This window comes from Prosopis cineraria, unplaced genomic scaffold (assembly GCF_029017545.1).
Source record: "Prosopis cineraria cultivar Desert tree isolate PC_DT_omini unplaced genomic scaffold, ASM2901754v1 PC8, whole genome shotgun sequence".
Taxonomy (NCBI): Eukaryota; Viridiplantae; Streptophyta; class Magnoliopsida; order Fabales; family Fabaceae; genus Prosopis; species Prosopis cineraria.
In genome coordinates, this window is record NW_026555339.1 from 14,952,683 (window position 1) to 14,970,139 (window position 17,457).

A 17,457-nucleotide genomic window follows, 5' to 3' on the forward strand; every position below is an offset into this window, starting at 1 on the left:
TTGACTTTTGGGTTTTCCTCCGGCAAAAGGTTCTTCTCGAATTGGTTCGCTAATGTTGTTGCTTTTTGTTGTTGTAGTCTCTGGTTCAATGTTTTTTTTAAATTTAATTACCCATAAGTAGTTTCATGTCAGTGTCAATTCTATTTAAAGCACCATCGTATATTAAATATAAATATTATTTTAAATAAAAATTTAAATATTAGTTCATTATATCATGAGGGATTAACCTTTTTTATAGACACAAGTGCCTCTAGTTCATTGTTGTTGCTGTTGTTCGTTTTGTTTTCTGTATTTGGGCCAATTTTTGCATGGAATATTTTACGTCTATTATAATGATTTCAATTTCAAGGGCCTGAGAGAGGATAGTTTAACTATTTTTCTTGGACATTTTTCTTGTAATCATTTATTATGTATATTGAACTTGACTTTTGTTAAACTATAGGTGTATGCAGGCTTGTGTAACTTCGTCTTGGAAATTGATAAATTTTTTCTCTTTAAAAAAAAATTAAACGTGTCCTTTCTTTTGTATTTTTCTTTTTGAAAACTTCTTTTTTGTCCCTAATATTTATATTATCTCCTCCTTCAATTAAATTATAGGGAGTCCGTGGCTGTGACGAAAGTAGGAACTCTTGTTTTTTTTTTCATATGAGGTAAAAAGGAAATGATAAATTTTATTATTTTTCCAACATGTGATCACTCCGAACCATGGTATAATTCATTGTTAATAAATTTATATTTTTAAAACCAGCTAGTTGAAATAATAATTTTTTAAAAATTTTCAAATCTTTCTAATCATACTTTTAAGTAGAATAAATATAATAGTTGACTTATACAAAACACCATTGTTAATTACTTGAGCGGAATATAATAAATTAATAGTATAATTAATTGAAAAAAAATATGTGTAAAACCTACCTAATATCTTATCTTTTGGATTAAGTAGGTTTTAAAAAATGTGGATAGAAATTGTGATCCATCTTTATTATTAAAAACAAAAAAGCCGATTCCCACTTGCTTTAGTTTCCAAGACGTGAGGTTTAAAGTTTCAAGCTAAAGACAACAATGTTAGGTTAAAAACTCCAAATGTGGTGATTCAGCTACTACAACCCTAATCCACCATATTTTATTAAAACTGGTTCCCACTTGCCTTAATTTTGAGGTTCAAAGTTTCAAGGTAAAGACAACAATGTTAGGTCAAAAACTCCAAATATGGTGATTCAGTTACTACAACCAAATTAATGGGCCTCAAGTTTTTTTTTTTTAAAAAAATGAAGGTTCAACACTTATCTAAAGCAAAAGGACAGGAAAGAAAAAATAAAAAAAATGGTAAATTGCTGTAATTTATTTTTTTAACTGAAATTGCTGTAATTTATTGAAGAAGCAGGTTTCCACTAACTTTCCAAGAACTAATTCAATTATAATTTACAATAATAATCTGAACAATTTGAAATTAAAATTTTGGTACATGAAAGAAAAACAAGTACCGGTACGTAGATATTAAAATCACGACGTGCTGAATTCAGGAGGTTAACCAAGGATCTAATGCAGTGCTTTTTAATCTTTTTTGGTGCTTTTATATATAATTTTCATTGAATATTATCAGACATGATTTCTCTGGTATTACTTAAAATCTTAAGTCCAATAGAAACCCTTCATTGACCCAAGTAAATCAACTTCATATGAATTTATTAGTACATCACTTTCTCGAAACTCAAAAGCCAGTTTCCATCCACCTTCTAAGGCCTATCACTCCCGGGTTCCACCGACTTCTATTTATTCATTTAAACTGAGTCTTTTTTTTTTTTTTTTTGGGTCGAGAAAGGCAATCTGAGTCGAATAGTACGCGTAGCAATTGAATTAGTTAGACACATGTGGATCAAAATGAACATACATATATCAGGAATTTCAGAGAAAGAGTTATCTTGATAATATAAGCAGTACTCTTGGTCAATATCTTTATGCTTGTTGGAAAACCCAAAAAAAAGTCATTCTACTTTTAAGTCTAAACACGGGGTATAAATTTTAAAATAAAATATTCTACTTAAATTTTGATACGGACAACAAATTATAAAAAATATAAATTATAAAACAAATTCTTAGGTAAACTCATCTTTCATGCCATATTTCTTTTTAACTTTTAAAAATGATATAATTTGACTCTTATTATTAAAAAAAGTTAACTTTTATCGTTGATAAAAAAACTTTAAAAATTACAGTGCAATATATTGTTATTTATTTTTATTTTTTAATGTTATTAAAATTTTTCTCTTATTTTTTTTCATTATCTTCAAATTAAATAAAATATTAAACTTCTGTGTATCATCTTTTAGACCCGTTTGGATTTTACTTGAGTATCATCAATTATGTTACAACGCAATATATTTCTCTTATTTAAATGTATAAATTATTGTATAGGATATTGCTTTTGAAAATTTAAATATTGATAAAGTTGTATATATTATTAAACTTGTTCAAATTTATTTAACAAATAAAATAAAATATACTATTTAACTGATATACCTGATTAATTATATAAATGTAAATTATATTAATATTAATTATTTAATTATTTAATATAAATATATTATATTATTTAAAGTTGTAGCTGGAGCCTGGAGTTCGCACACCTACCGCGAGAAGAAAATCATGGTTTAGACTTTCATAATCGATTTTGTTGGATATTTAAACAGGCAGAAGATCAAAGTGAGAAGAAATGACAACTTATTACTTTATCAGTGCACTTTCTCTAAAACCACTTTTCACCAACCTTTCAAGGCCAATTCACAGGTTCCACCGACTTGTTATTCTTTTCTTTCTCTTTTCATTTTAGTCCATCTATCTCCACAAAGCGACGGAGTAGGGACTGGATGGGGCTGCAAGATAATATAATTTATAAGTTAATAATTAAAATTAATATTATAATTTTTTAAAATAATTATATTAGGAAAAAATATAATAGCATAAGTAAAATTATGGATATTTTTATGGGAAAATTTTACTGAGGGATCCTTAACTGAAGTTAATGAAAAAAAAAAAACGCTCCAAAATTTTTGACGTTTCACTGCACGTCTAGGGTGTGATCTGAAATCAATTTTGAAAGTAAAAAGACAAAGTTGCTTTTAAGACTGTTGCAAAAAAAATTGAAGCATGTAGATGAGAGTTCGAAGGACGTTCAAATACACACATTAATTTGGGAGCTTTGAAGCACATAAAGGAGAGGCGCCAAGTTGTTGACACAATTATTAGGGAAGGTCCGTCGCTGGACTTGTTATCCAAGAATTTGCATTGAAAGACTAACCAATAAGTTGCACGAGATTATTTTGGTTGAGATTTTTGTTCGTTGAGGTTTGACGAGGAAGAGGGTTCTATTGAGTATTTCACGGAAGGTGAACCGTTGTGAACTACGAAAGTGATAGAAGCATATTAATGTAAGTTAAATTGTGTTTTATTTGGATAGTGGTTTCATAGAAATCTTTGTTTCATATTGGGAAAAATAATTCATTAGTAATTAGGGAAGTTTGAATTGGTAAGCCTTGTTATTCATTGCACACATAGTAGTTGTTGAGTAGGTTACTAGAGTTGTTCATTAGCCAAATAGCAATTTGTAGGCAAGCGTAGTTAGGGAGATGAGCAAGCTAGGTTAAAGAAATGAACATGAATTGTGAGTAAACAAACAAGTTTTGTTGTATAAATTAACAAGTAACTGAATGATAATGAAGAATTAAGAGTTATAAATAACCCAATCTAGTTGTTCATTGCCCTAACAATAGTGGTTAATTAGTTGAGTTGTTGATGATGTAATTTTGTGCGGATCAAAATGGTGCTATCTTGTGAAGAATTTGATTTTATTTGATCTTTTTTATAGGGCAAAGGATAGTGAGAAAAGTATTACAGGGTGGCACCTTTATATAAGGAAGTTTCATGAAAGTAGAAAAGGAAAGGGGACATTTCAACAAAATCATAAGAAGGCAAATTATGGTGCATTGGCTCATCTGCCGTGACGCATGGTACAGAGATCCCTAGACTCAATTTGAATCTCTCTTTATGTCATGACTTGCTCGTACTTCAATCTAGCTCTCTTTTAAGGCTGTCTAATGACCCATTAACTACATTAGTTTTCTTAAACATTATTAACATAAAATCCACTTAATTTGATAAAAATATTATTATAAACATTGAAAATTTCCAAAGTTAAAAATCTATAGGATGTCATATGGCTATTCCCACATCAATGGTTGCATCTAAATTTGCTTTTAGCACTAGAGGGTTAGTAGTTGATTAATATAGGAGTTCATTATCTCCTCGAATGACTGAAGCACTTATTTGTGTTTAAAATTAGCTCCTCCCTAGAACATGTTGTTCAATTTGGTAATGTTTTTTATTTACATTATTTTTTCCTGTATTGTTCTGTGCTTTGAATATTTTTTATTTGATTTTTTTCTTTTAGAAGTAACTACTATAATTGAGAAAGGACATTACAATACAATGATTGTGGATGGTTGAAAGAGAGACAAATATTATTGCTTGAATGCTCAATATGGTAATTTCTTTGATTTAATTTATTTTTTATGTTATAAAGTGTCATGTAATTTAATTCTTATTCTTTTATTTTAGGTTGTTAATGGTTCAACCTTGAAGGAGGAATGGCTGAATGAGCATTGGCAATTTACTAATTGTCTCATTTATGTCGGACTATCTTTTTAGGATTAAGTTTCAGTTTGAATTACAAATGACCGGATGTGTTGTTGTAATGTGGTGTGGGGAATGGGGAATTTGCTATTTCAAACTTCATATTTAACTTGTTTAGTGTTCATGGACATATCGTTTTTTAGTTATTGGCTTGATTGAGGAAATCTTTATTTATTTATTTATTTGAATTAGATTTTATTTAGGTATGTTTATTTCTTGTCTAGGTTACTTTGAGCCTATTATATGTTATTGGGCATGGTTTATTAGGGCTACTATGAGCCTAATCTTAATATAGTTTGGTTTAACAAAAAGCTTTTAGGCGCCCAAAAAAAGCAACACTAGACATATAGTAAAAGGTGCTTGATCCTTGCTTGCCCATCTACTCCAACAATGGCCATCTTTCTACTAGGATCAAGTTTTTGGCATAATTTTCTTGCTTGAAGATATTTTGGGTAGGGCATTGGGTAGGGGACTGCCCTACTCGATCCGGTCCATGTACTTTTTATAAGGTTATTAGCGAAGTGAGACTGAGCTTTCAAATTGGGACCTGGTTTTGATGCTTATCACTGTGATGAGAAGTGGATCTTCTAAAGTTTGATCTAGATAATCCAAATTCAAAGTAGTATTATATTTATTAAAATAAAAATTTATAAAAATTATAAATTATTTAATATTTTTTTATTTTTACTATGGTCTAGATTTAATTTGAAGGGTCAATTGATATTAAAATTTTTTAAATTGATGTATATTGACTATCCAGATATATTCTCCATAGTTCAGATTAATACCAAATTAAATCTAAACTATACAAAATATATTTAAATAGTCAATATATAGCAATTATAAAATTTTTAATATAAATTAAACCCTATAAATTAAATCTAAATTAGATAAAAAATAAAAAATTATTAAAATTATTTATAATTTTTATTTTAATAAATATAAAAAATATATATATATATATATAATAATTTAAATTTAAATCATTCACATTAAAATTTAAATGATTTAAATCTCATTACATATCAGCACTCAAAACAAGTCCTTCAAATTGAAAGACTGGTTCTTTATCTATCTTGCCAGTCGTGCCACGTTAGCCTCTGTTATAACATTAGTCATTCCACAACATGTATGATTCAAACGTCACTATGCCTAAGACCGTGCCACTTGGGATGCCTTGGACATTGATTAGAGATGCGAAGCACGAGAACCTTATCTCCCTTATGACAATAGGATGGGGCTTCGTTAAACACCTTGATGATTTTTGGGTGAATTTTCTAAAATTAGCTTTACGTTCATATTTTTTTATCAGATATCCTCAAAAAAGAGTGAGCTGTACTGACACCTCTATCAGATAAGGTTGGTTGCTATCCAAAAGGGTTTGGTCGAGTGGAAGCGTGCTAGGTCCGCAAAGCTGTCGAATGTGTATACGGATACTTCAAGTAGGAGGTCTTTGGCTTGATTCCTTGTAAAAGTAGATAGAATCACAGTCAGCCTCTTTTTAAAAAAATTAATTATAAATAAAATCAATAATAAATCTTATTTGAAAAAATAAATTATATTTTATATTTTAATAATAATTTATTTTATATTAATTCTTATTTATAATTAATTTTATTAAAAAAAACCTGAGTGTAATTCTTCTTAAAAAGTATCGAGGGGAAGTAACCACGTCACTCCCCGCAACTGTGAAATGTCCCCTCCACAGTTTTCAGATAAAAAAAAAAAAAATTGATTGCATCCGTGGAGTCTATATTCTTTCTTTTTAAATGTTAAGATTCGAGCAGAGTTGTACACCACATTTAATAGTAGCTTTAAGCATCTTTCCTAATTAAAAAAATATATATCTGCTAGTGCCTACCGTTTCAATCAATTTTAAATGAAGTTTTTATAATTAATTTTATTTTAATTAAATCTTTATAATTTGGTCAATTAGATTTTTTAATCTTTAAAGATTAAAATTCTTAAATTTTTTCTTAAAAAATTAAGTATTTTCATATTTTTAAAATGACTATATGATTAATTATATACTCTACTCTCTCTGTTAAAATATGTAAGGCATTTTTTGAGGAGTTAGATGTTCAAAAATATAAGGTATTTTGAATCTTTTAAGGTGTAATCATTGTTTTTTTTTTAAAAAAAATATCCATATTAATAGTAACTTTATATTTATTATAGGGTATTTAATAGGAATAAATATGAAAAGATAATGTTAGTTTAAAAGTAGATAATTACTTTATGGGGAGGTGAGATTTGATTAAAAATACCTTACATTTTTTAACGAAGAGAGTAATTTTTATAACTCAAAATTTATATAAATAGGTTGTCTTATAAATAATTTTTTAATAAAAATGTAAACAGTGTATTAAATCAAAAAATTTATTTTGAAAAAAGTATTAAATTATTTTTGTGGTAAACTCCAAGAATATTTTATTTTGTAAAATTTAATAATTCAATATTAATTTTAACTTTCAAGTGTTAACATATATAAATAAAAATATAAAAAATTAATTAAAATAAATAATTTACATGGATCTAATTTAAAATTGAATAAAATTATAAGAACATGTAAATATATTTTTTGTTTTTGAAAAGAAATGAAGAAAAAATACAAATAAATAGAAGGAAACGTTCAATAATGAGCGGATTTTTTTTTCTTTCTCTAGTCCACCAAAAACGTTGATTCAGTCATTCCTCATCCAAAGGCAATTATAAAAACCCATGGCCTACCACATTCACATAAATATTAATTATTATTATTATTATTATTACCACCAATGCAACTCCAATCATAACTCATGGCCCGCAACATACATGGACATCATCATCATCATAATTACCATTATTTTCATTTGAGCTTAATAATTTTTCACTGTACTTCGTTTTGTCTGTTATGGCGAGTTTCTCCGCAAACACAAGCAAAGTCAAAAGAAATGGCAACTTCTTATCACTTTCTCAAAAGCACGTTTCAGTATCCACCCACTTTCCCTGACCTTATACGACCACTCCATCATTGACTGACCCAACGAATTTAGATCCACTTGCAAGCTCACTCGCCTGAAGATCTGTTTCCTTCTTCGTCACGCTCGCCTTCATTCCTTTCTTTTCTGAGAAAACCCACAAGCCTTTATTCAATGGATGCTACTGTTGAAGCTGCCCGTTCTTCCTATTTCTTGAAGTCGTCAATCCTGCCATGGAAGTATCATGTTTTCTTGAGCTTTAGGGGAGAAGACACTCGAAAAGGCTTCACAGCTCATTTACATGATGCTCTTCGACAAAGGGGTATCATAACCTTCATAGATGACGAGCTTCGCAGAGGAGACGTTATTTCCTTTCAACTCGTCCGAGCAATCCAAGATTCTCTCATCTCTATTGTTATTCTTTCGCAGAACTATGCTTCATCAACTTGGTGTTTGGATGAACTCCAAAAGATTCTTGAATCTAAAGAATCTCTAGGTAGAGAAGTTTTTCCGGTGTTCTATAACGTAGATCCATCTGATGTGCGGCAGCAAAGAGGAACATTCGCAGAGGCTTTTCAAAAGCATAGTGAGAGATTTCATGAACATGAAGGGAAGGCACAGAGATGGAGAAATAACTTGAAAGATGTTGCAAATTTATCTGGCTATCACTCTAAGAATAAGTAAGTTTTCATATATCATTCAATTTGTGAATTGTGAGATCTGTCCTAACTTACTCTGACTAGGTTACCTGATCAAATTTAGCTGAATTCACACGACATTCTTCTTGTTTTAAAAACATACATGATCGGGTTATATTTGATAGGGATTACAATTTACAAATAAAACTCATCTAACTAATTACTATTTGTAAAGGAATTAATTTTTTACAAAATATTGTATTACACTTATATTTTTAGTATGATACTAAAAGTATTCAATAAGTTCACGATTTTATTTTATTTTTATTGTCTTAAAATTTGTATTTTCGAAAAGTACGCACATGGAACATAAATAATTTCATCAAAAGAAGACAGACTTCATTAAAGATTTTTGAAATATGCATACCAAATTTAATTTGATTAAACGTCAAAAGAGATAATATATTCTATAAGTAATAATATTTATGTACAATTTAACATATATATAAGCTTCCTTGTAATTTGGTATCTTTATGTTTTATTTTTCTTTTTCATTCTCTCTAGGATTGAAATTTGGAGTGACACATTTCAAATAGGTGAGGATTTGATAGAGATAATATAGTCATGTTTGCTATTTTTCTAGTTTTGGGATATCTTATGTTTACAAAATTTTAAAATCTCAATTAACTGCTTTTTCTTAATCTCCTCTTTCTTGTAGGCTTGACCCAAAATTCATTGAAGAAATTGTCAAAGGTGTATGGACAAAACTACAACATGTCCTGCCTAGTTACAAAACCAACAAATTTGTTGGAATGGAGTCAAAGATAAAAGAGGTTAATTTGATTTTAAAGATGGGACTCAATGATGTTCGCCTATTAGGAATATGGGGAATGGGCGGTATAGGAAAAACATCTCTTGCAAGAGTTATCTATGAAACAAGCTATTATCAGTTTGATCTTTGTTATTTTTTTGCTGATGTTAGGGATGTTTTTGAAAAGGAAGGATTAGTTCCCCTACAAAAAAGATTTCTTTCACATAATGGGAAGCTGAAAGGAATAGAATTTGATGATGCATATGATGGAATGAAGAAAATAATAAGCATTCTATGCAACCAAAAGGTTTTGATAGTGCTTGATGATGTAAGTGACATGAGCCAACTTGAGTACCTTGCTATAAAGCAAGCTTGGTTAGGTATAGGAAGTAGAGTAATAGTCACTACTAGGAATAAGCAGCTATTGGTAGCTCATGGAGAATTTGAAATTCACGTGGCACAATGTTTAAATGATGAGGAATCTCTTCAACTCTTTTGTCAGAAGGCTTTTAAAAGTGATAAACCAAAAGAAGATTATTTGGAGCTGTCAAATAACGTGGTTAAATTGGCTGCTGGCCTTCCTTTGACACTTGAAGTGTTGGGTTGTCATCTGTATGGAAGAAACATAGTTGAGTGGAAAGATGCTTTGGAGAAAATAAAGAAATTTCCACCAAATGACATTCTAAAGAGACTTCGAATAAGTTATGAAGCATTAGATCCAATGGAAAAAAAAATATTTTTGGATATTGCATGCTTCTTCAAAGGAATGCACAAAAGTAAAGTGATGGAAATATTAGAAATTTGTGGTTTTCACCCTATCATTGGTATCAAAACACTTGTTGACAAATGCTTGTTAATTGAATATGAAGACGATCATGACCCATCTTTAGGCATGCATGATTTGTTACAAGAAATCGGTAAAAGTATTGTTTTGGAAGAATCAATTAAGGATGCTAGTAAACGAAGTAGGTTATGGTCGATAGAGGATATTATTCATGTATTGACAAAAAATAAGGTAATAAGTTCCTTCTATTCTGGATACTTTATTAATGTTAGATGTTTGCAAATATGTTTTGATTAATAAGCTCATTCATAGATACTTAATTAATCATTGTTTTTTTATCAGGGAATTGGCTTTATTGAGATTATACAGCTTGTATCATCTATGAAATGCAAAACAAGTTGGGGTCCTGAAGCATTCTCAATTATGTATAATCTTAGAATACTCATAATCAGATCGTGTGATGTGTGCCTCCCTTTGGGACTTGAATGCTTTCCTAGTTCATTGAAAATTCTTGAATGGGAGAAATATCCATTAAAATCCCTCCCACTTGGTGTTCATCCGCATGAACTTGTGCAAATCAAAATGCATCATAGTAAAATCACAAAACTTTGGAATGAAGCCCAGGTACGAACATTTTCTTTATCATATTTGTGAATATATATATATATAAATGCAAAATCTAATATTTTCTATATTTGTTTGAACTAGATGTCAGGAAAGTTAAAGATAATTGATTTGAGTTATTCGGAAGATTTAATTCAAACTCCTGATTTTTCATTATTGTCAAATCTAGAGCACCTAGATCTTAAAGGTTGCATAAAACTTGTTGAGGTGCATCCATCACTTGGACAGCATAAGAAAATCACTGAAGTGAATTTGGAAGCTTGTAAAAATCTAAAAGCTCTTCCTTGTAGGCTGGAAATGGACTCTTTAAAAAAATTGGCTCTTTCTGGTTGCTCCAAATTGAAAAAGCTTCCTGAGTTTGGAGAAAATATGAAATGCTTATCAATATTGAAGTTGAAAGATTGCAAAAATCTTCTGTGTCTTTCAAGTATTATTGGTAACCTGAAATCTCTCAAAACTCTTGATATATCTGGTTGCTCAAAATTTTCATCATTACTAGAAAATGTGGATGAAATTGAGAGTATAGAGGAGCTTGATGTGAGTGGTTCTTCTATAAAAGAAATACCATCATCCATTATTAATTTAAAATTCTTGAAGAGATTAAATGCAAATGGATGCAATGGAATTGCACTAGACTCTTCATGGAGCTTACTTTCTCCAATTGCAAGGGTCCTCGGGTTCAATAGTTATAAAGCTCCCATGAGGTTGACACTGCCTCCTTCTATCTCTAGCTTATCCTTATTGACGGAATTAAACTTAAGAAATTGCAATTTAAGTCCTAGATCAATTCCAAATGATCTCGGTTGTTTACCATCTTTGGAGCTTCTTGATCTTAGTGAAAATGATTTCAGCAACCTACCTTTTGGAAGTTGCGTTCTTCCACCTTCATTCTCAAGTTTGTCCTCATTGAGGGAATTGTACTTGAGTCATTGTAATCTATGTGATGGTTCAACTCTTAATGATCTTAGTCGCTTGTCATCCTTAGAACGATTATCTCTATCAGGGAACAATTTTACTAACCTACCATCTACTTTCATCTCTAAGCTCCTGGCTCTACAATATCTTTACATGCTTGATTGCAATAGGCTTTTATCACTGCCAGATGTTCCACCCAATATTAAATATCTTGATATAGGTTGCTGTCATCCCTCAACAATGAGAGTCTTATCATCTCCACATGTGTTATGGAGAATTCTTTATCATCTTATAATAATATAGTATGGCGTTCAGCACTTGTTTTTGCTCCAGGGAGTGAAATTCCACCTTGGTTTTATAATCAAGATTTTGATTTTCTTGACAGTGAAAAAAGCTGCATCTCAATAAAAGTTGACACTTCTCAATTTTGTGGTTCAAGTGAAAGCTATAGAATTTTTTGTTGCCTTGTGATACAAGATATGGTGCCAGAAAAGCCAACGAACATAAGTCACTATTTGATTAAATGGCACAACTTTAGCTTTTGCCCCCGTAATTTAGAAGCCAACATCTGTCATCTGCTTATTTTTGTTATTCATCCCTCTTATATGGAAAATGCATGCAATGACCAAGTTGAGATAGAAATTCAAACAACTTGGTATTCGTTATTGCCTAGTCATAAAGGTGAAAAAATAGAGTTAATAAGAAAGTGCGGGTGGCGTGTAGCAAGCAAGGAAGAAATTGAAGAGTGCATGCATGACCAAATGCCATGAAGATTTGGCACAAGATATGATTGGTAACTCAACATCTTCCTTTATCTTTTGTTTTATGTTGAAATTGTTCTCTGTATAGTTTATATAAATACTTGTTATATGTAACATCCTGAATTTCTTAATCTCGAGATTAGTGGTTAATCGATGGTAAGATAGTAATTAGTGTGGGATTAGATGTTTGGATGATTACTTGATGATTTGATTCATTAGGATGTTGTATGACTAGGTACAGGTGGAAGGAATGCGTTTCGGGTCGAAGCAAGTGCACATAGTGATAATAAATCTTACTGTGCCATGTGCTGTGGTTTGTGCTGCATGCGCCGCAGCACATAGACCAAAAAATGCCTTCATTAATCATGAAATTTCAAAAATTTCATAAGAGTAAATTTTAGAAACACATTAGAGGAGGAGAAAAGAAGGGATGAGAAGCTAGAGCAAGTTATTTCAGGTTATTGGGAGGTGCTTCTGATCGATAACTTATCAAGTAAATTATGTATAACTCTTATCTTTCAGTCTACATAAATTTCTCTAAAAATGAGTTATAGAGAAATTAAATCGATAAAATTTAAGGGTTTTGATTCTTGCCCAATAGTAATAAAGTTTTCGAGAGTTAAGTTAGAGCTTTGTGATTGATTTAAAGCTGAACGGTAGAGCTTTAAACTTGTAGGCTCCATTTGACCCTTAAAGAGAGAAAGTTTAGGACAAAAATCATGTTTAAGTGAAACAAGACCAGTTAAAGTGATGTAAAATAGTAATCGAATAGTATTAGACCTAGAATGGATAAATGAAAAAGAATTTATGGTTGAGTATAGCTCTAAGTAGTAAATATGAGTTTTTGTTCAAAATAAATCAAATGATTAAAATGTGTTAAATATGTTCAGATTGCCCTATTGGACATGTGAGTAGAGAAAGGAAGTTTGAAATATGCTATTGTGATAGTTGAAATTTACGGGTAACCTTTCTAGTAACAGAAGAGTTAAGGTAACCGAATAATTTTCTTTGTTTGACTGTTTATTGTAACTGTGTATGAGTATGTTATGTAATGCATGAAATCATTTTGAACTAAGCATGTTTTATAGCATTGCATAATTGTTGTGTGAAACGACTTTTGATTGAAATAAAGCATTGAAATGTGTGATTTCAAATGGCATGTATTAAATATATTTGTTATGTGTAAGAAAGTATAGAAAGCAGTAATGAGGAACATTAAATAGTTTGAAAAGCATGATCATAGGGGTGGGAGTTCACCAAGTAGAGAGGTGGTGATAAGACTATATGGCATATTCTCCTTAGTGCCCGGCAGGGTATGGTGTTAGAAAAAATTCTCCTTAGTGTCTTATAAGGTGAAATGTTGGAGATCTCTTTAATACCTATTGAGGTGTGTTGTTGGAGATGTGAGACTCCTTAGTTTCTATGTGATATAGTGTTGGAGTCAATAACATCCTATTGTGTGTATTAGGGAAAACTATAGTCCGTATGTGCGATAAAACATCTTTGGTCAGGTGATTCTACCACTGCAAGTGAGCTCAAGGCCAATTGAAATATACATTAGTCTAAGACGAGCCTATGGTTTCGTGTCGAAGGAATTTAGAGGTTCGATCGATGGTGATCATGCTATGAGATGCTATGTGAAAGTGGTGAAAAGTGGGGAATGGATATGTTATATGAATATGAATGAAAATGAGATATGTGATATAAATACTATTTTAATGAGATTTAAATGATATACTATGCTTTACTTTCATATTGTTGCATGTGATAGTCAATAGGAATGAGTTATTTTATTATTGAGATTTTTATTTCACCCCTATGGTTACATGTTTACAGGATCGGGTAGTATAAGGGAAGAGAGTTTGAACTGACTTGAGTTGTAAAGCCACGTATACTCTGAGATTGTGTAATGAATTAAGAAACTTATGTGCATATATGTAAATGAGTTGCCATAAGGTTACATGCATGACTTAATTAGTTATTTTGTGAAATCTTAGCCCAATTGTATATATATGTGATAGAATGAATTAAGGGGCTATGATTTGGTTATGTTTATGTTAAAGTTGTTGATTGTTGGTGAATCTTAAGCTTAAGTGAGAAATTATGATGAAATGAGCAATTTAAAGCTAAGATTGTAATGTGAATTTGAATATGTATGTTTATATTGAGAGAAAGGCCAAGTGGCTTATATTGTGCCAAGTGTAAACAAATTGTGTAAATGTGTGAAAAGTGAAATTGACTGTAGAAGGGTCAAATTTTGATATATGTTTATAATTGTGATGAATTATGGTCAATCAGGTATATTATGTTCTTTTAGACTTGATTTAAGGCCTTATGTGGTCTAATGAGAGAAAGAGATCGATTTGACTGTTTGGGTGTGCAAATTTTTCATAAAAGTGACTTTTTGCACTCGAGTGTTTAAATTTTGATTAGACTAGTAGATCGTGTCTAAACTTTTTTCATTAGTTAGCTTATGAATTAAGTTACTTATGGACATTGGAATCATTCCGATCGAATGTTATATGTGAAAATGGCGTACATCGAAATTTTATCATTTTTGTTATTAAAATGATAGCAGAGGCACGCTACGGTGCATGGTGTCACTGTGGTGCATGACACAGAAATGTTGAATGTGTGGCTCTGCGCCACACGTTGCGGTGCACGTACTGCACATCACGGTGCATGGACCATTTTCTGATTTGATATTGTGAATTTAGATACATGTAATGATTGAAATGGGTATATATAAGTCTTTTCTGTTGTGTATTGCTTTGATTGCATTGTGATTTGAATGGTTTTGTAAAATGAGTCTTGAGCTCAAGCTTTTCAAACAAACATTTGATTATTGATTGGTGTTTTTAATGTGGTAATTTTATTAATCTTTTCCTGTATTTGGAGGATATAGGGAAAGGTTACATTATATATGTGTATAAATATTTAACAATACTTTTATTTACTTGTCTATGAACTTTGAAAGTAGCACGTTTAGCACACAAGTTCCATGATTTTCACTCCACTTCCATCTTGAACATGCCATTTGTTTTTCCTATTTTCATATAAATTAAGTAAATACTACTTTTGTAGTAGCTTCTTAATCTATATATCTTATCTATATATCCTAAGTATTTGTCGTGGAAGCAATAACCATATGATTTTTTTCGTTTTTTTAAATATTTTCTTTCCATTTTACATGGTATTTTCTAATTTTGAATAGTAAATAAAAATAAAAGTATAATATAATTCCTAATAAAAAGATAGTTGTAAGACCTATAATAAAAATAAGTACTCCTTCTGTTAAAAAAAGATAAGACATTTTTTATTTTTTAATTTGTAATTAATGGATTTTCTTAAACTATCTTTAATAGATTAATCACTCAATCCTTCACCTTTAAGTGAAATATTTTATTAAATAAGGGCAAATAAAAAGAGAGATTGTTTGTTTAAAGACAATTAATTAACATATTTTATGTAAATTTATAATTTGAAGTAATGTTACTTAAAATTTTAATTTTATAATTTTACCATTACAAACTCGCCTAATCTTTATCCCCCTCTAATTAAATTGAAGATTTATGTCCCTTGGATTGCATGGGTACAAAATCTAGTTTATACAAGGATAGAAGTAGTTTAAGCTCAGTTTTGAACTAGTGAGCAGAAAAATGTGTCCTTCAAAGCATGTGCTCATGAAAGCAGGGGAACCAATTCTGAAAATTGTAATACAATTGACATTATTTGCAAACTAGATTTTAGTGACCATGTTTCATGTAGAGTTTGAAGTAAACCTTATTGGTTATACCTTATGAATAGCGTTGCTTATTATAAATTATATGGAGAATTTTAGCAGATGATTAGGGGTGTGACATAATAATAAGTAAGGCCTATTACAATTTGAATTTTTAGTTTAGTCTAAGAAGACTGAAATGAAATTAATTTAAATAATAAAAGAATTGAAATAGCCTCTTTTTAAACATTAAAATAATAGTGATTAGATTTACATGTAATATTGAGAAATTAAAAATTAAAATTGAAAATTCAACGACTAAGTTGTTCCATAAATTACCCATTCAATCAGTTTATTTGGATTTATGAAGCAATATCAGTTGTTAATATGTCAACTATACTCATTGATTCCCAACATCACTTGTAAATTACTTTACTTGATTGATGATCCTTGATTTATTTAATTAATTTATCTAAACTTATAAAACTACATCAATTGTTAATATCGCTACTTTTTAATTCCCTAACATCACTTGTACATTACTTGACTTGTTAATTTTTAAGAAAATGAGAAGACTTGTTAAATCAATTTATTCAAATTTATGAAATAATTTTAGTTGTTAATTTCTTAATTTTAATTGTCAATTTCCCAACATTACATGTAAATTTGACTGTTATTTTTTAATTTTTAAATATATGCTACTTTGATCTTTTCATAATTTAAATTAATTTTATTTTAATCTTGTTGAACTGAATTAAAATTTCAAATTTTAATGAGCCTTATTTACTATCATGTCACATCTCTGACCTTTTGTTGAAATTTTCCCTAAATTATATATATCTATAGGTGCACATATTGATTCAATGAGATAGAGAAACTTATAATAAGAGCTTAAAATTTTGAAATTCGGATTGAACGAAGATATAGTATAAGTTGAGGTTAGATCAGTAGTGCTGAAATGAGAAAAATGATCAATGTTAGCATTTGATATTGGAGGTCAAGATATGGAGACCATGCATTGAGGTCCAAAGTTTTTCTTACTACCTGAAAAGCCTGCAAAAGGAATTATCAACAAATAGATAAGCATTTTTATTTAAATATTTTTAATCTAATATAACATGCTTAATTTACTAGCACGAATGACACAACAAAACAAATAACATAAAATATTCCCTTTTGTGGTACGAGTATGCTTCACTCATAAATTACACTTGGAATGTGCAGATGCAGAGCATGAAGATGCCAATTTGCTTGGAGCAATCAGATAACATTTTAAAAGCAGGGAAATGGAGTGATAGACCAAGAAAGGAGCATGTTTGGAGCTAAATAAATATATTCCAGAGATCATTTGGATCCCTTTTGTCCTCGTGTTTTCTTGGACTAGTGGAGGACCACGTCTCTTGTTTATTGTGGAGAATGTTGTGTTGATTTTTGAAGGTTAAATATTATTTTTACTTTCAAAGTATGCTTAAATTTTTTTGTTGATTTATTGATAAAGTATTGTGTAGTTTTTTCTTTTTATCTATTCTCTCCACTTTCTTTCCATTTCTTTCT

At 30.0% G+C, this 17,457-nt stretch overlaps 1 protein-coding gene across 8 annotated transcripts; it reads left to right on the plus strand.

Annotated features, from left to right (window-relative positions):
• The first annotated feature begins 7,640 nt into the window (after positions 1-7,640).
• Positions 7,641-17,390, plus strand: LOC129318097 (disease resistance protein RUN1-like). Of its 8 annotated transcripts, none has more exons than XR_008595161.1 (5): positions 7,641-8,329; positions 9,006-10,113; positions 10,225-10,506; positions 10,591-12,214; positions 14,019-17,390. XR_008595161.1 is itself a non-coding variant. In XM_054962644.1 (5 exons), the coding sequence occupies exons 1-5, from the start codon at positions 7,951-7,953 to the stop codon at positions 11,722-11,724; spliced, it is 2,796 nt and encodes a 931-aa protein (XP_054818619.1). In that variant the 5' UTR covers positions 7,641-7,950; the 3' UTR covers positions 11,725-17,390. The 8 variants fall into 8 exon arrangements, 6 of the variants coding, with proteins under 6 accessions (XP_054818619.1, XP_054818618.1, XP_054818621.1 ...); XR_008595162.1 differs by having other exon boundaries at positions 17,128-17,205; XM_054962644.1 differs by having other exon boundaries at positions 7,641-7,971; positions 8,079-8,329; positions 10,591-17,390.
• Positions 17,391-17,457: the final 67 nt, after the last annotated feature.

Excerpts from the sequence above, each read along its gene's own strand:
- LOC129318097 (XM_054962643.1), top strand. The coding sequence starts at position 7,824 with ATGGATGCTACTGTTGAAGCTGCCCGTTCTTCCTATTTCTTGAAGTCG. Across the intron at positions 10,114-10,224 it reads ATGTATTGACAAAAAATAAG|GGAATTGGCTTTATTGAGAT; the intron begins GTAATAAGTTCC and ends TTTTTTTATCAG. Across the intron at positions 10,507-10,590 it reads AACTTTGGAATGAAGCCCAG|ATGTCAGGAAAGTTAAAGAT; the intron begins GTACGAACATTT and ends TGTTTGAACTAG.